This window comes from Stomoxys calcitrans, chromosome 2, assembly GCF_963082655.1.
Source record: "Stomoxys calcitrans chromosome 2, idStoCalc2.1, whole genome shotgun sequence".
NCBI lineage: Eukaryota > Metazoa > Arthropoda > Insecta > Diptera > Muscidae > Stomoxys > Stomoxys calcitrans.
Window position 1 is genome coordinate 105,982,977 of NC_081553.1, and position 25,739 is coordinate 106,008,715.

Below are 25,739 nucleotides of genomic sequence, written 5' to 3' on the forward strand. Positions count from 1 at the left end.
AAAGATACCGTCGGGGCCCAAAGTCTTGAATGACGGCGCCACTGATGACATTCGTAACTTCGTCCACGGCAAATTGTGATGACTGCTCTTCGGCTCGAAGACCACGAATACGTCGAATCCCTCTCTTCCTAGCTCTCTCACTCTACGGATGCATAATTAATTGACGAATGAACAAGCAGGGAGCACCTCTTCAGATTAGTTACGGTTACTTCGCCAAAAGTGTCTCAGGTCCTGTCGTTCTGTCTATTGGGGTTCAAGAGTGACTTATCAGTAGACCACAACTTGCCTAAAGCGGTTCCTAATTAAAAATTGCAAATTTTGTCCATGAACGGGGGAAAACTTCTCACATATCAATGAGTGCAGTCCGATTCAAGTTTTTTAAGCTCGACGATAAGGGACCTCCTTTTTATAGCCGAGTCTGAACGGCGTGCCGCAGTGCGACACCTCTTTGGAGACAAGTTTTACATGGCATAGTACCTCACAAATGTTGCCAGCATTAGGAGGGGAAAACCAGCGATGAAAATTTTTTCTGATGGTCTCGCCAGGATTCGAACCCAGGCGTTCAGCGTCATAGGCGGACATGCTAACCTCTGCGCTACGGTGGCCTCCGGTACCTAAGTTACATTGCACCAAAGGTTTCAGCCACAGATTCAGCTCGCTGATTCGGGGTTTAGTGGGGCCCGTGCAACGAATCCTTTCACTCTCGTCTGCAAGTACCACTGCCAGAGCCGGCAAGTTGGGCCGCACTTAGGGTATTCGATCGGCTGGTATAAAGCGAGCGGCTGCTGCGTTAATGATGTCTTGGAATTTTCTCTCGGCAACTAGCAAATTTGAGGGGGTGTCAGTTCAATGAAGCGGCGATTGGTGTTCTCTCTGCAGCCGACCCAAACGGCCTTCTTTTGATTGATAAACGTTAGGCGCTCAGAGGTTATGAAGTCGGGTGGTCGGTCGTTGGTGAGAATTATGGGAAGGTGATCTGAATCCAAAGAATTGACAGCTTGCCAGTTTACGTTACTCAGGAGATCAGCGGGGAGACATCTTTGGGGATTGCAAATGGGCCACATCGGTTCAGATTTGAATATATTTGGTTGCCCAAAAAGTAATTGCGGATTTTTCATATAGTCGGCGTTGACAAATTTTTTCACAGCTTGTGACTCTGTAGTTGCATTCTTTCTTCTGTCAGTTATCAGTTGTTACTTTTAGCTTGCTTTAGAAAAAAATGTAAAAAAAGTATATTTGATTATAGTTCATTCTAAGTTTTATTAAAAATGCATTTACTTTCTTTTAAAAAATCCGCAATTACTTTTTGGGCAACCCTATAGCTCCCATATAAAGTGGTCCTTGGACTTGACCTCCTAGAAGCTGCGTTATGTGGGAATGCGCATGTATGCCTCGATGCCCCGGTTCTCGTGCCCCAAGATCCGACGCTCTGCTCCAGGTTCCTCTAACCTGGGAACATACGCTGACGTTGGTCATTGGTTTGAATTTGAAGGCGCCTATAATTCGCCTTGTCATTTGGAGTATCATTGGCACTCAGTATTTAAATAAGAGTCAGTGTCACCTGACCCCTCACTGAGACTCTCCTCTCAAAATTGCTCACTGCTCGCAGCCGCATTTGCATCTACTCCGCATAAATACGAAGCTTTCCACTATCCACAACCTGTGGATGCGCACGGTAGCTTGCGGCTTAGCTTCCCATGATACCGATGAACACCACAGAAGTCGGGACTCAAAGTTGTAGCCCTTGTGTTGCTCACAGTTATCCCGTGTAGGCTGGGTCGAAATTTTTCGAAAATTAAAAATGAAGCTTGGAATTTTTTATAAAAATCCATTTTTTTTTATTTTTCCAAAAAAATCCTGTATTATTGTTACCAAACTATGGCTGCCCAAAAAGTAATTGCGGATTTTTCATATATATTTCTATAGTTATCAGCTGTTACTTTTAGCTTGCTTTAGAAAAAAAGTGTAAAAAAGTATATTTGATTAAAGTTCATTCTAAGTTTTTATTAAAAATGCATTTACTTTCTTTTAAAAAATCCGCCATTACTTTTTGGGCAACCCAATATAACAAACGAATTAAAGGAAATTCTCTACAAAAATCCAATTTAGAGAAGAACTCTATCAAAATTCAAATTTCAAAAATTTTTCTATGAAACTCAGATTTCAATTAATGATTCCCCTACAAGAAAAAATTACTTCCATGCATTTAAGAATGTCGATAATACAAATTTCCACATAAGCATTGAACAATGCAAAACGATCAATCACCCAACATAACAAAACATTTAAAGGATATAAAACAGTTGCGTATTCACCCTTTGGCAATGCGAGTTAGTGATAAAATCATCATTAAAACTGAATTATTTAAAGCGGCAGATTACAAGCAGATTGCCAGTTTGCCCAGCCCCTGAAATTGTAGCAAACCAAAGACAAGCAATTGAGGTAAACCAAAGCAACCAGCTTAGGTCCAAACTCTCTGCTCTATCCCTAGTAGGCAACCTACCTACCATCAATGCTTCAATCCAATCCTAGTAAAGTCGTTCTCCCTTCTCATTCGAAACGTTCATATCTGCTAGCTGGCTGGCTGTTTGGCTATCCCAACTGTATATCGCAACCCATCCCAGCAATACATGTCATTGCAACCCATTCCCATGGCAAGCTTCTTCCACTCAGCCATTCAATACTGTATGGCTGTCTGGCTGGTGCTGTTGCCGCGGCTGATTGTGGTGCTACCCACTCATACGTTATATGTGAGTGGTGATAAGCACTCCACCACTCGTATTTCGCTTCATGCTTTTTGGCCTGCAAGGGAAGTGGCAAATGGTGAGGCCATAGACAACCGTCCATTCACACAACCACAAAAGTTCAACAAATCCCCACCAAACAAGAACAAACCGACGCAGAACAGGCACCATGTGTGTGCGTGATTTTAGCCATGTTTAGAGAGCTACACTAATACCACTCACTTTCGACTTCATACAGCACTCAGCACCAAAGCCCCTCAACGAGTTGCTTTGTCTATATGTGCTGCGAGGCAGCTAGCTATTGATGCTCGGTAAGGCGGCCTACTGTTGTATCTCAAAACGAAAATTCTCTTCATTATTGTGGATGTTGCTGAAAATTCTGAATGCCTGGTATATTTTACTCATCTTCATTTTCTAAACACTAAAAAGTCTCCTACTCCTTAGAGTAGGTATACACACACACACCCCTACCCTTATGTGCTCTTTCATCTAAGCAGCAGCAACAGCATCCAGGCCCTTCACTCAGTTTGTGTCAGTTTTCTCTAAACAACTTGTTGTGGCCGGAGCTGAGGAGAAACTCAAGCCGAAGGGTCTTGGGGAAAATGAAATACTCAAAATACTAATTTTATTGATTAGAATCATAATTTGTTCTGTGCCTTCTGCTTAGTCAGCTAGGTGGGTCGTTGTCAAAGTTTAAGAATTTGGTGCAATAACAGAAAATATAGTGTAGTCCACTCTTAATAGACATTATTTGAGCCCGATGTTTTCATGGGGATTTCGGGAGTGGGAAGGCCCTTAGGGTGGTGATTGGTGGGTTAAGGGAGTGGTGTGGACCTCCAGTGTGGACTCCCGAAAGTGGGTATGAATTTCATGCTCTACTCCTAAATACCTCTCATTTTAGCCACATATTGCTATGGTCGGAAAAATTTGTACTCACTCTTTGGGGGGTGTTTTGGAGAAGGGGCGGTGCCCCAAATACATGGTCTTACATTTGGATATCACATTCGTATTCTACTCCCAAATATCTTTATTTGAGTAAATAATTCGATGGTTAGTAAACGTGGTTGGTAAATGTGTACGATTAAGAGGTGTTTTGGGGAGCGGGGTGGTCCCCCAAACACTTAGGCCTGAAAATATATCTGCATCGTGCTCTACTCAAAAATATCATTTATTTGAACCCCATATTGCCATTGGCCTCAAAATTGGGTATCAAATTGTTTTTCTAATCTCAAATACCTTTCCTTTAAACCCCTTATTGCAAAAGTCAGCAAATATGTCCGGTTTGGGGTATGGGCCCTAAAAACTTTCAATTGTTGTTATTGGGGTGGTTCGTCCTCTAGACAGTTTGTCCGGAATGTTGTTACCAGATTCGTAGTCTACTAGCCAATACCTTTCATTTGAGCCCCATATTCATATGGTCTGGAAACATGTCCGGTTTGGGAGGTGTTTTGGAGGATGGGGCGGTCACTCAGTGATTTGGCCCTGAAAATATATATCAGATTCGTTGTTCCACTCTAAAATACCTCTTATTTGAGGCCCATTTTGCAATGCTCAGCAAATACGTTCTTTTTGGGTGGTATTATGGGGGTGGGGTGGCAACATAGACACTTTTCCCGAATGTTGATATTCGTGCTGTACTCCCAAATACCTTTCATTTGATCCCCATATGGCTATGGTTGTAAATTTGTCCTCTTTTGGTGGTGTTTCTGGAGAGGGACGGCCCTCCAAACACTTGGTCCCACATTTGGATACCGCATTCGTATTTTATACTCAAATGCCTTTTATTTGAGCCGTATATTATCATGGTCAGTAAATAAGTCTTGTTTGGGGTTGTTTTGGGGAAAGGGTTGGAAGGGTGGACACCAGTAACTTGGTCCCACATTTGGATGTGGGATTCGCATTCTACTCGCAAAAACCTTTCATTTGAGTCCCAAATTGCCATGGTCGGTAAATTTGTCCGATTTAGGGGTGGTTTGGGGGTTGAGTTTATCCCCCAAACACTTGGTCCGAAAATTTAATATCACATATGTTTTCTAATCTTAAATACCTTTCATTTGAGTCCCATATTGTCGTAATTGGTCTATATATATATTTGGTAGGTTTTGGGGTGGGGCGTCCCCCCTAGGTACCCCATCCGGAATTTGGATACAAACATTTTTTAGGTTACTATAAGAGATCACACAAAAGTTCGCTTAAATCGCACCAGATATCTCCGAGATCTGGCTTTTCGGAAAAAAGGGGTATGGGGGAGGGTCCGCCCCTTAAGAGAAAATTTCATGAAAATTTTGTCTTTAGAGGAAATTTTAGGGAAATTTTGTCTTTAGAGAAAATTTCATGGAAATTTTGCCTTTAGAGGAAATTTTAGGGAAATTTTGTCTTTAGAGAAAATTTCATGGGAATTTTGCCTTTAGAGAAAATTTCATGGAAATTTTGTCTTTATAGAAAATTTCATGGAAATTTTTTCTTTAGAGAAAATTTCATGGAAATTTTTTCTTTAGAGAAAATTTCATGGAAATTTTTTCTTTAGAGAAAGTTTCATGGAAATTTTTTCTTTAGAGAAAGTTTCATGAAAATTTTGCCTTTAGAGAAAATTTCATGGAAATTTTGTCTTTAGAGAAAATTTCATGGAAATTTTGTCTTTAGAGAATATTTCATGCAAATTTCGTCTTTAGAGAAAATTTCATGGAAATTTTGTATTTAGAGAAAATTTCATGGAAATTTTGTCTTTAGAGAAAATTTCATGGAAATTTTGTCTTTAGAGAAAATTTTATGGAAATTTTGTCTTTAGAGAAAATTTCATGGAAATTTTGTCTTTAGAGAAAATTTCATGGAAATTTTGTCTTTAGAGAAAATTTCATGGAAATTTTGTCTTTAGAGAAAATTTCATGGAAATTTTGTCTTTAGAGAAAATTTCATGGAAATTTTGTCTTTAGAGAAAATTTCATGGAAATTTTGTCTTTAGAGAAAATTTCATGGAAATTTTGTTTTTAGAGGAAATTTCATGGAAATTTTGTCTTTAGAGGAAATTTCATGGAAATTTTGCCTTTAGAGGAAATTTCATGGAATACACGCAGACCAAGAAAAGGTAGCTGCCATTTAGAAGATGGATGTTGCACAGACTCCGAAGGACTCCGGCGATACCTGGAAGTAGTTTTCTGGAATTGACGTTTCGTTTCAGAGTTGCTACAGTGAGACTATACACCTTTATATGAAGTACATTGCGTTGCAGAGGATAGTTATGGATAGGAGGGGGAAAGAGGGAGTAGTGTTTATTGACACTTGCTTTGAATGTCTGGATGTCGTAAGTAGCGGGAAAAAGATCCGCCGGAAGTCGATTTCACATACAAACTGTCGCAAGGAATAGGAAATATTGCAAATATGCGGGGGAACAGGCAACAGCAGACTGTCGTTGAACTTCTCAGAAGATATTGCTTGGACAGCATGTAGTTTTGTCTACGCACGGGCACTAGATGAGCAGAGTGTTCGCTGTGTACTGCATCATCAGTGTCTCTACGATTTCATCTGCAGTTATAAAGGCTTTGTTCTTGTTTTTGATAAAAATCAATGGCCACTACTCCTGTAACCATTTACAGCATATTTCGACAGTAAGACGAAGGTGTGTGGTGTATGATATTCCGGCTAATGAGAAGGCGGCGAATATGCCAGGGCTAGTCACCGGTGTTGCCGGCGTGTCCTTTATCGAACTATTGAACATAGTGGATGTGATGGATGACCACCGTAGCGCAGATGTTAGCATCTCTGCCTGTCCCTGCAATAACAGCCCAGAAGATATTGCTTGGACAGCATGTAGTTATGTGTACTGCATCATCAGTGTCTCCGTGACTTCATCTGCGTTTATGAAGGCTTTGTTGTTTGTTTTGATAAAAAGGAGTGCCCATAAATCCTGATACCAATTACAGCATGTTTCGACAGCAAGGCGGCGAATATGCCAGGGTTTGTCGCCGGTGTTGCCTACGCGTCTTTTGTCGAACTATTGAATATAGTGGATGTGATGGATGGGAGACCACCGTAGCGCAGATGTTAGCATGTCTGTCTATCCCTGCACTAACAGCCCAGAAGGTGTTGCTTGCACAGCATGTAGTTAGGTCTACGCACGGACACTAGCTGAGCGGAGTGTTCGCTGTGTACTGCATCATCAGTGTCTCTACGACTTCATCTGCATTTATAAAGGCTTTGTTGTTTTTTTTGATAATAAGAAGTGCCCATAACTCCTGATACCAATTACAGCATGTTTCGACAGTAAGACCAAGGTGTGTGGCGTATGATATTCCGCCAAATGAGAAGGCGGCGAATCTGTCAGGGCTCGTCACCGATGTTGCATGCGTGTCATTTATCGAACTGTTGAATATAAAGGATATGATGGATGGAAGACCACCGTAGCATAGAGGTTAGCATGTCTGGTTATAACGCGAACGTCTGGGTTCAAATCCTGCCAAGAACATCAGAAAAAATTTTCAGTAGTTGTTATCCCTTCCTTGCTATCATGCCATGTAAAAATACATCGTTTGGACTCGGCTATCAAAAGGAGGTCCCTTATTGAGCTCAAACTTGAATCGGATATCTTTTCCAACAAAGATGAGACGATCGAGCTCTTACTTCATTCATGGTTGTGTCTATAGCAGTACAGGCTTTTGAGTTTAGAAGGGCCTGGTGATCTTGCAAACGTATAACTGTGAGATCTTCTCAAATACTTTCATAACATTTACACGGATGGATCAAAGCTAGAGAACAGAGTGTCTACATTGAGAACCTAGGGACTGAGTTCTGTTTTTGGTTGCCTGACCATAATACGGTCCTGCAGGCGGAGATACGGGCGATCACGAAATGCGTGAAGTGGTGTGGTGCTAACGCGAGGGCGTCGAGTGTGAACATCTTTACCGACAGTAAAATTGCCATAAGGGCAATAACAACCAGGTCACGAACAGTCCCCATCATTCGGGTGTGCCGGACCATAACGGAGTAAGGGGAAATGAAAGGGCAGACGATTTGGCGGTGAAGGCCAGAGGGTCGACGCAGTCCGAGTTAAGGGCGTGAGCGACGAATGCGCATGCAACCCTGTGGAACAGAGAAACGGTCTGTAGGACGCCAAAAATCCTATGTTGGGGGATCAAGATCGTGAGAAGACGAGGCTATTACTTAAAGGAAGTAAGAAGGAGGTCAGTACAGCTATTGGTATCATAACGGGATACATAGGACTAAGAGCTCACTTATGTAAAATCGGTGGGGCAAGTGATAGCAAGTGTAGGGCATGCGGGGAAGATGATGAGACGTTGGAGCGTCCTATGTCATTGCCTGGCTTTCGCGGCTAATAGACATCGATACTTAGGTGGAGATAGAATACAAGGCATGAACCAACTTAGGGGCGTGGCATGGAAAACAATTAAGGATTTTGTGCCCATAGTGGCATGGGGCGGATTAATATCTGCACCCCTAACCTAACCTAACCTACATAACGTTGGCTGGTTTCGACGGGGGGACGCCATAAAATCCTATACTAGTGGTCGAGTGGAAGCGCAGGACAGGTTGCATACACGGGGTAGATATATAGGTGGACGTGCACTGGTGTCCCTGCGGGGGTGCACATTCACATGGACATGTTGGGTAGATGTTTGTCACCTACTCTCTTCTTATTTCTCTTCATCTCCCTATGTTGTCTGTAGGATTGAGCTGAGTACTCACACTCTTTCTTCACCTTCTTATCACACTTCTGTTTTCACTGGCGTCTCACAATTGCCCAAAACTGGCCTACGTTTGGGCTCACCTTTATGGTGTGCTACCCAACCAACCGAAACTTAAACTTGCCTGAATGGTATTTCTTTCCATCATGGGCAGGTTGTTGTTACTTGCCTTTGGAAAAAGTCATTCCTTAGCTTTTCAAATTTTCCCACGCTATCCTCTTGCTTATGACCCACTTTTCTCTTCAAATGATAATTTCATCCTGGGAACAATTAATCGCAACCAATTTCTATATAAAAATTTTTTTTCCAAAAAAAAAACAAAAAATTCCTTTCCATTGTATTCTTGGCCTAATGAAATCATTTAGCTAAGGTTAGTTTAGTCAATGGCAATCTTTGCCTACTTTTTCCCAACTAAAAACAAAGCGAAAAGGAATCCCAAATTCGTGATTTTAATAAATGGGAATTGTATTTGAAAGTCATTTGCTATTTTGGGAACAATTGTATCTGTAACACCTTTAACATTTTCCATGTTGCAAATTGTGGTTGGTGAATGTTCAACTAACAGCGAGCACAATCACTGAGTTAGTCAGTCAGCTAAACAGTGGGGGGCCAAAGTCATTGATATGGCCAACTTGGTTTAAATTACCCCCTTTTTATTTCACTTTAGAGTGAAAGACTTGGTAATATGATCATCATCATCACCAGCGTGATCTCCAAAAGGCAGCAAGCGGCGAACGAAACATCGTTGGCGGTAATAGCAAAGGAGCAACTGTCGCGTCTTCAGCTTCAATGTCGCGTCGTCGTCGTCGAAGTGCTCGCTTTTTTTTCGTCGTTTCATGATGCCAATGTGGGCCTTCTTAAGTTTTGCTCCATTGCCCTCATCTCAACTTGTTTGCTTTAGTCAATCCTACGGCCATTTGAAAGTAACTTTACTGTGGTGGATTGGGGGGAGAAGTGGGGGGGTTTATGCAAGGGGAGTGGTATGGTGGATGTACTTTAATATTTCATTGTTACAAATGGCATGAAATTGTAAATTTATTACTCCTCAATATGCCGACTGACGGAGCACTTAGTCAAACCATCGCCACCTCCGCTGTCGCCTTCACTTTGTCCAAACATCAGTCGTCTTTGTAGAGCTTTTTTTTTTGTTTGGATAGAAGGTACATCAGGAAAAAAACTGGATTTAAATAACAAAGAAACAAAATTTACATAAATTTTCCCTAAACATAAAATTTTCTTAAAATTTTTCGCTAAAGTTAATACTTTAATAACATTTTTCCTTAAGACAAAATTTCATCGAATTTTCTCTTAAAAGAAAAATTTCCATGAAAATTTTTCTCTTCCCTAAAGTCAAAATTTCTGTTGAATATCTAGATCCCGTTAATCTGTTACTAAGTTGGATTGGATTCAGAGTAATCTGGGTTTGAGGCAAGTGGGTCTGGCAGGGCAGTTAAACAGGTGACGCGTGTCATGTTGTCCCAGACCACAATCAGGACACACATGCTGCACGTTGGCATCAATCCTTACTCTGTAGGAGTTGCAGCGGCTGCATCTGCCGAATCGTAATTGAGCCAGAACTACTCTGGGTTGCCTGAAGAGGTCAATTTCTTCAGGTGCAATGGAAGACGGTAGTTCTGCAAGGATTACATTCATCCGGTCTGCGTGAATGTTGACCAGACCCGCAACCTCTCGCTCTAGACTATTTTGATCCACCCTAAGTCATCTGGGCGGTGGATACCTATACACAAAATGGCGATTTCCATGGTTCCTGCGATAACAGCACAGTTATGTCTACGCATAGGCACTTGCTGACTTGAATGTCCGCTGTGTACTGCAGCATCAGTGTCTCTGCGACTTCATCTTCACTTATAAAAGCTTTGTTGTTGTTTTTGATAAAAATGAATTCAAGGATAAAAATGTCATGAAATTTTCTCCAAAGACAAACATTTTCATGAAATTTTTCCAAAGACGAAAATTCCATGAAATTTTCTCCAAAGACAAAAATTCCATGAAATTTTCTCTAAAGACAAAATTTCCAAAAATTTTTCTGTAGTTTTCCGTGAAGTTTTCTATAAAGGAAAAATGTCCATGAATTTTCCTTAAAGACAAAATTGCCACGAAATTTTCTCTAAATTTCCATGAAATTTTCTCCAAATACAAAATTTCCATGAAATTTTCTCTAAAGACAATTTCCATGATATTTTCTCTAAAGACAAAATTGGCATGAAATTTTCTCTAAAGACAAAATTTCCATGAAATTTTCTCTAAAGACAAAATTTCCATGAAATTTTCTCTAAAGACAAAATTTCCATGAAATTTTCTCCAAAGACAAAATTTCTTGAAATTTCCTCTAAAGACAAAATTTCTATGAAATTTTCTCTAAAGACAAAATTTCCATGAAATTTTCTCTAAAGATAAAATTTCCATGAAATTTTCCCTAAAGATAAAATTTCCATGAAATGTTCTCTTAAGATAAAATTTCCATGAAATTTTCTCTAAAGACAAAATATCCATGAAATTTTCTCTAAAGACAAAATGTCCATGAAATTTTCTCTAAAGACAAAATTTGCATGAAATTTTCTCTAAAGACAAAATTTGCATGAAATTTTCTCTAAAGACAAAATTTCCATGAAATTTTCCCTAAAGACAAAATGTTCATGAAATTTCTATGAAATTTTCTCTTAGGGCAAAATTTTGCATTAGTGAACTCGTAGTCCTATGTGTCCCGTTTTGATACCGAAAGCTACACTGACCTCCTTTTTACTTCCTCTCAGTAAAAGCCTCGTCATATCACGATCAGGATCTCCCCATAGCATTTTTGTCGTCCTACCAACCATTTGGCTGTTCCACAGTGTTCGGCGTTCGTCGCCCACGCCCTTAACTCAGACTACGTCGACCCGAAAGCATTTCGCGTCAACCAAGTTGATTGACGGCCGTCATCTGGCCTTCACTGCCAAAACGTCTGCTCTTTCATTCCCCCTTACCACGCTATGACCCGACACCCAAACGATGTGGATCGTGCCATCCTGTTCGTGAAGGACTGTTCGTTACCTTACCGTCTTGGTTGTTATTGCCCTGATGGCCAGTTTACTATCCCTAAAGATGTTCACACTCAACGTCCTTGTGTTATTTTATGAGCAAAATTTCCATGAAAGTTTCTCTAAGAGCAATTTAGAGGAATAACTTCTACAAGTTTTCTTTAAAAACCAAAGTTTAATGACATTTTCGTTTAAAAGCGAAACACTTAAAATTTCGACGAGTTTTCAAATTTTGACCAGTTTTAAAATTTCAATCTGTTTTCAAATTTCGAAGGAGGTTTCAAACTTCGAAGGGGTTTCACTCTTTGACTAGTTAGACGAGTTTTCTAATTTTTGACGAGTTTGAAATTTCAACAAGATTTAGAATTTTGACAAGATTTTAAATTTTGACAAGAGCTAAAATAGCTGCGAGCTTTCAAATTTGAGAGAGATTTGCACTTTATGCTAAATTTCAAAATTCGTCGAGTGTGTAAATTTTGACTGGATTAAATTTTTTTTTTAGATTTCACTGGATTTCAATTTCGGCGAGTTTTCAAATTTCGTCGAATTTTAAAATTTTTACGACATTTTAAGTTTTGACGAGACGCGTTTTCAAATCTTCGATTTCAAGCTTCAAGGCGTTTTCAAATTTCGACGAGCTTTCAAATTTCGACGAGCTTTCAAATTTCGACGAGCTTTCAAATTTCGACGAGTTTTGAAATTTCGCAAGCATTCAAATTTCGACGAGTTTTGCAATTTTGACGAGTTTTCAAATTTCGACGAGATTTAAAATTACAGTGAGCTTTCTTGTTTCGACGAGATTTCAAATTTAAACGAGTTTTCTAATTTTGACGAGTTTTCAAATTTCGACGAGATTTTAAATTACCATGAGCTTTCAGGTTTCGACTGGAATTCAAATTTTTACGAGATTTAATGATTCGTCGAAATTTAAAATTTCATGATTCCTCCAAATTTAAAATTTCGACATGATTTGTAACTTCGATGAGATTTCAAATATAGACGGGGTTTCAAATTTCGATGGGATTTCAAAGAGATTTCTACGAAATTTAAAATTTCGACCAGTTTTAAATTTTCGACAAGACTTCTAACTTGACAAGGTGTAAAATTTCGGTGCGATTTCAAATTTGAGCGAGTTTTGCAATTATGAGTAGATTTGAAATTTTGTAGAGTTTAAAATTCAAACTGGATTAAAATGTTTACAAGATTCCATAATTTTACGAAATTTCAAATTTTGAAGAGTTTTAAAATTTTGAATTTCGATAAGATTTTAAATTTAGACAAAGTTTTTTATGAAAATAAAATTTCAAACACATCTTATATATAAAATTCAATTTGTGTTTGTTTGTCGGTTTGTTTGCTCTGTATAGACTCAAAAACGGCTTTAGGCTATATAATTTTTTGATATGGGGAGGGGGGGGGGGGGGGGGGCGGACCCTCCTCTTAACCCAAAAGTACTATCCAAAAATAAAAGTGGATCGATAGGGACAATATGGGATTCAAATGAAAGATATTCAAGAGTAGAGTACGAATTTCATAATAAAAAGTTGGGATCAAGTACCCGGGAGGGTGCCCCAGCCCCAAAATCCCTTAAAATAGGTTTATTTGACGATCATGACAAAATGGGACTCAAATGAAAGGTATTCGGGAGTAGATTACGAATTTGGTCAGGATGTAAGAATAGGCTTTATAATTTATTGATAACTGAAGAGGGCAGACCCAAACAAAAGTGGACCGTTAAAGACAATATGGGTACCAAATGAAAAGTATGCGGGAGTAGATAACGAATCTGGCATACAAATGCATGTCATTCCCAACAGGACATATAGCACACTGACATGTGAGCCCAAAATGAAGGGTATTTGGAGATAGTGCACGAATTTGAGAGCCACATTCGGGGCGAATTGTCACCAGGGCCGACCCATAAAACACTCCCAACCAGGACTTATATACCGACCATGGCAATATAGGAGTGTGAAAGAAGGCACACTGGGGCGTGGTTCAACTAGTTTTCAATGAAACTAAAATTTTGGCGAAATTTTCTGTAAATGTAAGGTTTCGTCAAAATTTTCTGTGAATTTTTTACAAAATTCTTTGAAAAACTAATTTTCTTATGAAATTTCAAATTTTGACGAAATGAAATTCAAATTTTGACGAATTTTTCTAATAAATTGAAATTTTGAAAATTTTCGACGAGATTTTAAACTTTGACTAGAATTTAAATTGAGACAAAATTTAGAGTTGCAAGGAGATTTAAAAATTGAGAAGATTTCAAATTTCGAAAAGATTTTAAATTCAACAAAAATTTCTTTGAAAATCAAATTTCAACCAAGTTTTCCCTAAAAAATCCATGTCTTTTTTCCCTGTGCATGGAAGATAAATGAAGATGCACATAGCTGCTAGCAGTCTTGCAACAAAAGCTGGCAGTCAGGTACACCTTACTTTAATGGTATTCCTTTCTACCTAATATTGAGTTAGGCCATGGCTCTATCTATGTATGTATTTGGAGTATTTTCCCTATGCTTTTTTCGATTGCCTTAGTCGAAACTCATGATGCTGATGATGTTGATGATGATGATGTGGGACCATGCCATTTCTCCATTTACCCTTGGCAACCACAAGATTTATTAGGTTTTGTTTTACTTCTTTCACATTCGTGAACGAAATGTCAGCTTTCCAATGATGCTTTGCTTTGATGCTGTACACTTTTTTTTTTCTGTGGTTCGTGCTGTTGCACAAAATCGTGCAACAAGTTCAAAAAAGTGATGGTGGCGCCCTACATTTGTTACTTGTTTGGGTTTTTTTTGTTTTTTTTTTGTATTCCTACAAAGTTTTTCGTTTGTTGTTTTGTCTATTTTGCTTGAAGAGAAAATTATGAATTTTTTTTCATTTCGTTTCTTTGTCTTTGCAGAATTTCTTCAGACTCCATCGTTTACGGAAATTGGGCTTAAGTGACAATGAAATTGTCCGTTTGCCCCCGGATATACAACAATTTGAAAATCTAGTAGAACTAGATGTTTCACGCAATGGTAAGTTTATAACAAAAAAAAATCACAAGAAATTAAGTTAAATTAGTCATTTGAAGCATACAAAAGAAAGAAAGAAAAGAGAAGACACGAAACGAAAAAAAGGAAATTAATGGGAGTAGCTGAAAAGGGGCAAGACACAAATTATCCCAAATTATCAAAGGAAATTAGAAAAATTGCCAACAGCAACAGTTAGCTTCAGTATGTAATTAAGACAAAATACAATTTTGGGTGGGTATTTCTTTAAAGAGAGAAACTTGGAATTAAAATGAAAAAAAATCTTAAAAGTTATTCTAAGAATTACATTTTGTAAAATTCCTACTGTTCCCTTCTACTTGTCGGGTTAAAGATAACCAATGGCGAAAAACAAAATTCTTCCATATTCCGACATTTCTTCGAATGTCTACACCATGTATCAATCCGTAGCTCCCCCTGGGAGCTTGACCTAAATTTCCCTCTGATTGCTAGTGTGGGACACACACGCAGAAGGTGTTCTATGGTCTCTTCTTCTTCGATATCCTCACAGCTTCTAAAAAATTAGACGATTAGACGTTGACCTGTCATAACGGACACAATGACTGAGACGTCTGTTCTAGCCCGTGACAGCAAAGCGGTAGACCCTTTCGAAGTCTAGATTGCAAATTTGCAAATTTTGCCCATGGACATTCCACTAAGGAACAGGTTGTTTTCCATGCCACGCCCCTAAGTTGGTTCATGTCTGGTATTGTGTACCCACCTAAGTGCCGGTATCTGTTAGACGCAAAATCCTGGCAATGACATAGGATATGTTCCAAAGTCTCATAATCTTCCCCACATGCCCTACACATGTTATCACTTACCGTTCTGATCTTGCATAGGTGAGCTCGTAGTCCTATGTGCCTCATTATGATACCAAAAGCTATACTGCCCTCTTTTTTACTTCCATTCAATAATAGCCTTGCTCTCTCCCGATCAAGAGCACCCCATTTTCGCCGTCCTTCCGACTTTTTCGCTGTTTCACAGTGGTCGTCGCCCCCTCTTCTAACTCGGACTGCGTCGACCCGAAAGGCTTCAGGTTAACCAAGTTTATCGACGGCAGTTCTTTGCCCTTTACTGACAAATCGTTTGCCCTTTCATTGCCCCTTACTCCGTTATGGGCCAGTACCCAAACGATGTTAATCGTTTGGGTACCGGTGTTAATCTCCTTCTTACACTGCAAGACTGGTCGTGACCTTACCGTCCTGGTTGTTATTGCCTTTATGGCAATTTTACTGTCCATAAAGATGTTCACACTCGACGTCCTCGCATTAGCACCACACCACCTCACGCATTCCGCAATCGCGCGGATCTCCGCCTACAGGACCGTATTATGGTCAGGCAGTCTAACACAGATATTAGCGCTTGGGCTCTCAATGTAGACCCCCAATGTAGATCTTCCATATGGCAATACCAGAGTTCCGTCGGTCCAAGACTGTACCGCTGGCAGCAGTGTCTAGCACTCGACTTCAAGGTTCATCTCAGGTATCCGATCGGAAACCTCTTCCCTTCCTTCCAGGTTTCCTATGGTCGCCTCGATTATACCGTGATGGTATGAACTGCTCCCATCCTCAATCCCTTCTCCCATAGCTGCAGTGGCTGTCTCACACTTAATCCGAATGTCAATTAGTCGGATACCTAATAGTCTCCAGTGCCCTAGTAGACGTGGTCCTCATCGCTTCGTCTCTGCCAAGACAGCATGTTCTCTGAACCTGTTTAATGGTCCTTATGCTGCACTTTTTCTCCATAGCAGTCCACCAAACTACTGAGGCGTATGTAAGTATTGGTCTGATCACGCTTCTGTAGAGCCAGTGGACTATCCTCGGATTCAGGTCCAATTTCGAGCCTACGACCCTTCTACATAGTGTCCAACATCTCAGTACGCCCCTGAATGTGACACTTCCAATTCATTTTCCTGTCCAAGCTGACACCTAAGTATTGGAATTTGTCAGATATCGAAATCGTATTATTGAGGAACCGTGGTGCGTTAAATTGGCCCACCTTCGTCTTCCTTGTGAACAGTCATATTTCAGTCTTCTCTGGGTTAACGTTGAGAGCTCTATGTCTAGCCCAGTCATATGCCATATGCAAGACCCTTTCGGTCCTTCTGCTTAGCTCGTTCGGATCCTTACCCCTTAAAAGTATTATAACATCGTCTGCGTAGCGACGGGTTCAAACCCCTACTCAGTCAGCATCCGTAATAGGTCATTTATGGTGGTCAGCCATACGAATGGCGAAAAAATGCGCCCCTGTGGCGTGCCTTATGCCATTTTCTCCCTTATATTCATGTCATGGGACACGCAATTTATCCACCTGTTCCTAAGCATATGGTTTATCCTGTCTCTAAGGACCGGGTCCACCCTTTACTGGTCTAAGGATTGGATCAGTGTGTAGGTCCGCACATTGTTAAAAGCCCCCTCGATGTCAATACATTCCGCCAGGGTGTACGTTTTGGAATCGACCCCTTTCCATATGGTTTATCCAGTCTCTAAAGACCAGGTCCACCCGGTACTGGTCTGAGGATTGGATTAGTGTGTCGGTCCGCACATTATTAAAAGTCCCCTCGATGTCAATGCATTCCGCCAGGGTGTACATTATGGCATCGACCCCTTTCTCTTGACCTAGGCTTGCTCTTTGTATATGATCAGTGGGCTGGATGTCCTACTCTTTACCATGGTGTCCACAATCCGTTCCATGGTTGGCTTATAGGTCTGTAGGCCTTTGGTGTCGCATAACTTACCTTGCCAGGTTTTGGTATAAATATCACACTTGCTTCCTGCCAGGCTGCCCATGCTCTGCGTTTCAAAGTATGAGAGCTGTGCAAATACTTAATGTCGAGTTTCAGTTTCACACTGGCTTATTAGAATTGCAGAGTGACAGCTGACCGATGGTTGAACTGAGCATCCAAACAAAGGGTGGGGGAGTTCAGGTACGCAGCCGACCAAGAAACATTCTCCAAAAGAGCGATCGGATGACAAAACTAGCCACGCATGGGCAGACCAAATACAGAGTGGGAGAAATGATATCGCGGTGGGGGTTAACTTATGGATGTCTCAGGCACACAGCCCGGTGGCCAGGTGTGGCGCCAGATAGTCTGCCTCTTTCTGTAGTAACGCCGGAAATATTCCATCAGGTTCGGTTGATTAAATGGTTTGAAGCTCCTCAAGGATTCCTTCACCATAAATTCCGTTATTATAAACCTTCGATCAACGTCATTATTCCAAGATTTCGGTGTGTTCGTGAGTCCCTTCGTATCCTGTGGAAAATGGATTTTCATCAAAAGCCTCAACATGTGCTCCTTTGCCTCTGCTTTCACTTCCATGTCTTACGTTTCAGTTTGGAAATGGGTTTTTAGATAAACTTTTTTTTTGTCGGCGTCATTAACGTTATTGACCTGTTCGCAGAGAAGCTTTCAAAAGATACGTTGTGCCGCTCTGGTAATTTGATCGTATTCCTTGAGACGTGTTTTTTATGCATATCCCAATATACTTAAATTTTTTTACGACGTGCTCTTTTAAAAAGTCTGCGGACCTCATTCCCAACATTGCGAATCTCCGCGGTCATCAAGGGTTTTTCTTGGGCTGATTTCCTTATCCGAAGAGGACAACTTTACTCGAAAGACCCCACCATAGCAGTCGTGATCCGGTTGACATTGTCGTCAATGTCTTCTATGCTTAGACAATCTAATTTATCTTGCCCAAGTCTTCTTCTGAGGAGTCTTCCGAATTTTGTTCAGTTGGTTTTCAACTTATTTCGGAAGATTATCGGACTTGGCGCTGGCCGTGCGATTTTAAACCTAATCTAGCGATGGTCTGAGAAAGAGTGTTCCATGGAGACCCTCTAATTCTGAACATCATCGATAAGATTTTCCGAACATATCGTTACCAATTTAAAGTGTTATTAGGTCGCTGGTAGTCAAGAATTCTGCCAGAGCTTGGCCCCGCTTATTAGTGTTGCATCCCACCCTATTAGAACCTCGTTTCCCGTCAGTCAGTCAGTAAGTCAGTGAAAAGTCAATAAAACAAAAGTACTCCTTTTAGAATACAATATCCCAATATTTTTGTTTTCATGTAGTCCTGAAAATGAAATCGGATAAATGGCAACTGAGCATACACTGATTAAGTCGATTTTTGAAATTCGTGTCCACTCTTTATATTTCCATCGGTATGTTGGCATGTGGCTTGTGGCAAAGTTCACGCGGATTTACACCACTTCAATAACGCATGTTTTGATCCTTGACCCAGCCGAACACTTTTACTTGTTACCAAATGATTTCGTCGCAGTTTTATTCTCCTAAAATTTTCCCATATTTTGGATTTTTCCTTAATCTTTTACAGAACATTTCCTCAAGCAAAACATTTACCTTATTTTCAATGTTCTATTCATTTAAACCCCCCAAAAACCATATGACCCCTACTATAAAAAAACAATTGCAAAATGTTTATTGTGCAAAAATTACTCCATTAAACACTACTTAGCAATCGTAAAAAAAACACTAATAATGCTGTTGTTATTACCATTACTTTATTGAAAGAGAAGTAACAAAACAACACTAATTGAAATCCAATGATGATGACAATAGCAACTCACTGTAGTCAATGTGCTGCTTGGCGATATCTGATGACACATCTTGTTGCATAAAAACAGAAAACTATGCGAAAAATAATTGTGAGTGCAATTTAATTAAATGTTATGAGAAAATAGACGATTAAGCATTAATGGCTCCATACAATACTCGCTTGGCTCTTTTATTTCACATCACACTAACATAAGAGTTTGTTACGATTGCATATGAGGCGACGAGCACTCTAGAGGAGGGATGACCTAGTGTGTTGCAAGCATTTGAAATTGGACCAAACACAAGGCAAATGGAAGTTTTGTGTTTAGAGAAAATTTTGTGGAAATATTGCGTTTTGGAAAATGTTTAAGGAAAAATGGCATCGAAATATTGTCTTTTAAGACATTTTAATATAATTTTCCTAAAATTTGGCTTTTCAAGAAAATTGCACGAAAAATTGGCTCTTAGAGGAAATTTTATGAAAAAAATTTCCTGTGGATTTTGTAGAAATTTGTTTGGATATAATTTTATAGAAATTTTTTCTTTAAAGAAAAACCAATTCTGTTTTAAGAGACAATTTTTTTGAAATTTTGTCTTTAGTTTAAGGTTGAATGTGTAGGCAACCCTGAAAGGCGTGTTCACTAGGAGGCCATTCTGGCCCATTGCAAACCCTAATAATGAAGGAAAACTGAAGACTTAATGCCAACCACTTCGTACCGAAGGGAAGACAAGGAGGCGACTAGATATGAAAAATACAAGAATTATAGGAAAAGAAGAGGGAGCAAGGGCCTATCCATCACGCCACCATGCAAGTGCTTCCCCGGAGTGTAAGCTGCGCGTCTGCGCATGCACGACAGCCGCGTCCCCCGCCGAATCTTATACACGTATCTGAGGAGACTTCCCATAGACACATCTGCAAATTCGGCGAGTTGGAGAAGAACCGCCTCACCCTCCTCACAGAAATAGAAATCAGAAACAATTTTCAATTAAAAATTCAATTGAAAATAAAATCATTTTCAAATAAAAAATTAATTTAATCAATCATCTATTAATCGAATCTTAAAAAATTTTCAAATATCGTGCTTAAGTAAATTCAATTTAAGGCTATTTTGTCCCCTACAATATTAAGGGAAGGCGATTTCATAGACCCATATGTCCCACATTTCGACAAATCTATAGCAATACTGTGGCAGCCGGTTTTAAGTGTCGGATTAAATCGATGGAGTCCTTCATTGGCCAAGGGCTGCCACCTCAGTGTACAACACACTACTACGATAGCAAAATAAATCTAAAGGGCACCCCTACCCGACACCCGAGGTAGACATCTATTTACCAAATATTAAAATCAATTGCAATTTTCAAAAATTTCAATCATTTTTCAATTGGATGAATTAATTGAACAATTTCAATTATATTTTTAATTGGATCAGTTAAAAAATTAATTGAAAATTTCAATCATGTTTTTAATTGAATATGCAATATTTTTTAATTAAAATTGTTTGCAATTACCTTTTCAAAAACGGAAATTGACATTATCAATTTCATGATGGAAGCGGTTTTAATAAAAGAAATTGGACCAACTAATTTCGTGATTGAAGCCAGCTTTTATTTTTTTTTTTTTGTGTTTGCCCCTATGGACCCGGGCATGAGCAGAGCAGTAGTTGGATCGTCTGTCCTCGTCCTTATCCTCAACAAGACATCGTCCTGAGTCGTTATGCGAGATATCCATGCGCGCAGCCATATGGTCTATCGCACAGTCTCCAGTTATGGCTCCTGTTATCGTTCTCCGTGACCCCATATCAAGGACCAGCAACTCTCTTGTTCTGTTCCGGCCATATGGCCTATCGCACGGTGTCCAGTTATGATATGGCCATATCCTCTTTTATACCAGTAGTTCGACAAAAGGCACGTAAATAAGATTGGCCTCATATTCCATAACACCGATGTGTCCGCGTACCCGGGCTTTCGCAACGTCATTAGGCAGGAGCTACGCACTTCGACCACATTGTCCTTGAATTCAAGGCTTTGAGAGCCGCCAAACTATCCACATATATCGAAGGTCGCAGGTCCATCCTCCGGACCTTTGTGGCCAACGCAATTGCACAGACATCTGCCTGAGTGATCGTGCTCTCATTCGGCAGTCTAACTGACATACTGATGTAGTAAACCGATAGTAAACTCAATGTCCCGTCCCTTATTCCATCCTGGAGCCGTCAGTGAAGACCGTGGGTCCAACTCAAACAAAGTATCCGCCTCCACTCCTCCCCTCCAAGAAGACGAATCCGTAATAACCTTACCCGAATCGGTCTAGGCGACAGGTAGTCTGAGACCCTCCTCAGCCTACCTCCAGCATCCATGGCCTACAGAGTGGAGCATTGGCAGGATCCTCCTTCTCTCAGCATGCCGACTTCCCCAGCCTAAGCGCCACCTTTGGGACACAGCCCCGAATATATACCTCGCTTCCGGGGAAGCGAATCCGGAGTAACCTCTCCCGAATAGGTCTCGGCGATAAATAGTATAACACCGGCCTCAATCTACCTACTGCATCCATGGCCTTCAGAATGGAGCATTGGTCGTGTCTGCCTTCTCTCAGCATGTAAATTCAGTATCGCCTCCAGACCTTTCTGCGGTACGAATCTTAACGCCCCCTGATCCCGACGCTGGCCAGTCTCTATAACTTCTGAATTTCCTTGGTTCGTGTACTCTTCTACACAGCCTACCACTATACCAGCGATCCATATGCCAGCACTGGTCTCACAATGGCTGTGTACATCCATTATATCACATTCGGGCTTACGCCTCACATTCTTCTGCAGGAGGCAGCCATCGCCTATTTCGAATCGAGAATTAACTACTAGCTAATTTGAGTACTGAACACAATTCCGTATAGCATTATAGATCTGACAACGGAAGTTGAAGCCAGTACAAGATGCGCCAATCCAATGGCAGCTGGTTGTACGTACCGGATTGATCCGATGGAGTCCTTCATCGACAAGAGCTGCCGCTTCAGTGTACAACATCAAGAAACAGGGGATACTTCTCTCATATCAATTGGTGTAGTCCGATTAAAGTTTTAAACTCAATGCCTCCTTTTTTATGATGTGTACGAACGAACATGGAACAGAAGTTTAAACATGGCAGGACACCTTACAAATGGAGCCAGCATTAGTAAGAAGACAACCACAGCAAAGCCGAACATGCTTTCTTATGCGCCACGGTGGCTACGTGGAGAACCAACCCAAGGAAGACGAAGCTGGAGCTCTTCACTCCGAGATATAACATAACGGATTTCAGACTCGTTTTTGGACAGAACCTCTTTGCAGGACTAGGCCCATGTCTTTTGCCTTTCTCGACAAATACGAGAGTCTGATACTGGTATCTTATATCTCCGAGGGAAGAGCTCTACTTACGTCTTCCTTAGGTTGGCTCTCAACCTATTTCTAGTTGCCATCTCGATAGTGGCCTTCTATAATCTCGCAGATTGTCGACAGAAATATGCCTCGAATTCTCTCAGAATTGCCCGCATCAGTTTCAAGCCATATCCGTTGAGGTCCAATGGGACTGATCAACCAGTATTTTCAGTGTTTTAAGTAAAAACGATGACAGACTGATTGATCTATAATCCTTCGCAGTACTGTGGTTTATTTTTCCCGCCTTGGGCATACATACCAGCCTGACCCCCTTCAATGGTCTTGGTAGGACAATACCAGGCTTACCTGAAAATCCGTCCCAGCCATGGCAGAGGGACCCCAACAGACTCTTACTGAAGCGCCGGGATGATCATGTTTAAACTGGCCGATTAAAATGACTGGAAAGCGCTTTGTTCACACTATCTTCAGCCCTTGTAAATATTACGATATTCTGATCGTCGTCCTCTCCCTGGCAGCCTGGAAAATGTTTTTCCATCCGTAGTTCCACCGTATACTGGTTGTTCTCGGTATGAGTTCCGTCTTCTCTTCTCAGAGGAGCTAGGTGTGCTAGGATCCTTGGAGAGCACTTTTTGTTTAGGGAAAACTTCATGAAAAGATCCTAAAGAGCTTAGAAGGCAATCCATCGGCTCCTGCTGCTCTACATTAAATTGGGTTGCAGATATTTTGATATCATTTTTACTAGGCTACTGAACTTTTCGTCACTAAACTTTTTGTGAAATTTCTTGATTTTACCCTTCCAGGGTTAAGTCGGACTTGTCCTCTATGCGCCTTTGTATAACAAATTGCAGTACAGAAACTGCCAAGCCATTTTCTCACAAGTTCATCATACACAGTTTGCCATTAATAGCAAACTTGTTTGTTTTAATTTATTGTATCTATGATAGTATTTGGGAGTGACTAGTATAAAAATTTCATTCTCTCGCATATGACACTTTTAAAAATTCAAATATTTTCTCTTTAATTTGATTAAACTTAAATGGATTTCCTATAAATTCATTTAAAACATACATCACATACAATATGGCAATTCTTTCCAGAGAACTATGTGTTCTCGACTATTGTGGACTAGTATTTGCACAAATGACTGGCATTGTATCAACACTATCATCATTGATCTCATCATCCATGGAAAATCTAATAAAGTCATGCAGTAGCAGCAATAGTAGCATCAGCATCGACGGTAGTTGTAGTACATGGAGATGCTTCTAGGTTTTCATTCTTTACTACTATAAGCTCTACACTCTATGTAATAATGAATAAAATAATTGTATTTTGTCCATTCCTATAGCCTATTGATGCTTATGATGATGATGATGATGATGGGGATGACGTTGCAGCAGCATCAGTGCCTGAAATGAGCAAGTCATTTAAACATGCATACACTGTGAAATATAATTTGTTGTTACCAACCAAAACTAGTCACCTTTAAAGATGTATGTTTTTAGTACTCTTTCCAGACAAGCTTGCAATTTAACCCATGAACATTTCATTAAGGAACAGGGGCAAGATTAATGATCTAAAAAAATTGTAAAAGAAATTGAAAATCCTTTGAATCCTCCTCTCAGAATTGGAGAATTCAAAGGCCCCACGTTGGTTGGTTGTACTTATATCGAATTCATTGCAAAAATGCCTCTGTATTCATTTCGCAATGACTTCGTTATTAGTTCAACCTACTAATATAGCCTTTGAAGCCTCTACTGCAAGAGGTTTCTGATGGTGGCTTCCCTTTGGCAATGACTTCGATATAAGTATAAGCTACCAATGAACGTCCTTTGAAGCCTCCACATTAAAAATAAATCTGATAATGTTCTCTGAGTAGGACAATATATTCGGAAGTGAAGTTGGGCAAACTTGCCTCGGTTCTGTACCGGACTCAGATTCCGGGAAAGTTCTTCGACTTCGATTTCAATACTATTACTTCGCGACATTTATTTTTTGGGTATGTTCGGGGAAAGGCGACTTGCCACCCGTTGGATCATCACATAGTCATTATTCACTGCGAACATTTCAATCAAATAGATTGCGGCGCATGTATGGTCATCCAATAAAAAAGAAGTAATTTTTTTTTTGCATAATAAAGATATGAGCCCATCACCTATTCCAAAATACTGCATACTTTCCCCTACTTCTTAAAACTATCCACCAACAATTTCACATGAGTGCATAGTATAGCCAAACAATTAGTTACTTTGACTGAGCAGAGTTATTCATAACAGGCTATCTCTTAAATCTTCACTTCTAAGTTTAAAGACAATAAGTGACACCCACCCACCTACTGCATACGACCTGTACTGTAGTTACAACAACAAAATTGCAAATGCCACACAAAGCCGAGTCTTTAGAAACTGAATGACCAACATGCCGAGTAGGGTTACACACATCACACTCTTTCTCTCACACATCTACGAGTTGTTTCTCTTACTCTCACCACTAATACACCCACCCTTTGCATTCACATAAATAACGGATGCTTGAGCAAAAACGCAACAACAATTTGCTGTGTTAATGTTTCGTCTTCTTTTTTTGAAAATTAATTCCTCATTTCCATGGCTTTTCTTTAAGGAAAATTAATTTTCATATGTAATCGTCGCTCCTCTGGAAAAATATTTTTCGATTGATACCAATTTCGGCTGTCATATGTACCACAAAATCGCCTTTATAAAATCCTTGGCAATTTAATAATATAAAAAGGGTGATTTTTAGAGCTATGGGAAAGTTTTTTAAAAAAAGAAAATCACATGAAATTCAGAGAAATGCATGAAGTCTTTATTTGGATGAATTTTACGGTCCATATAATTTAATGTTTGAAGAATATTTCATGCTAATTTTGCCCATGAACATTTCACTAAGGAACAGAGGCAAACTTCTTACATATCATTGAGTGCAGTCCGATTTTTATAATCGAGTCCAAACGGCGTGCCCCAGTGCGATTTTACATGGCATAGTGCCTCACAAATGTTGCCAGCATTAGGAGGGGGAAAACCTCCGCTGAAAATTTTTTCTGATGGTCTCGCCAGGATTCGAACCCATGCGTTCGGCGCCATAGGCGGGCATGCTAACCTCTACGCTACGGTTTGGCTCTTTGGCTTCCAATGTTTGAAGAAAATTTCATGCAAATGTTGACCGTGACTGTACCTCAAATAGTCCATCCGCTTAAATCGTACAATCTATAAGGCCAATTGACCGGTCCCGAACGTGAAATAAAATGTTCACTGAACTCGCCGCTCAATA

At 40.1% G+C, this 25,739-nt stretch overlaps 1 protein-coding gene across 14 annotated transcripts in view; it reads left to right on the top strand.

Moving 5' to 3' along the window:
* LOC106081822 (protein lap4) overlaps window positions 1-25,739 on the top strand; it is a 704,386-nt gene that overhangs the window by 78,077 nt on the left and 600,570 nt on the right. For all 14 annotated transcript variants that reach the window (XM_059364098.1, XM_059364099.1, XM_059364100.1 and 11 more), the window contains exon 3: window positions 14,390-14,507. In XM_059364098.1, coding sequence (XP_059220081.1) covers window positions 14,390-14,507 — 118 coding nt within the window. The remainder of the gene's footprint in view (window positions 1-14,389; window positions 14,508-25,739) is intronic.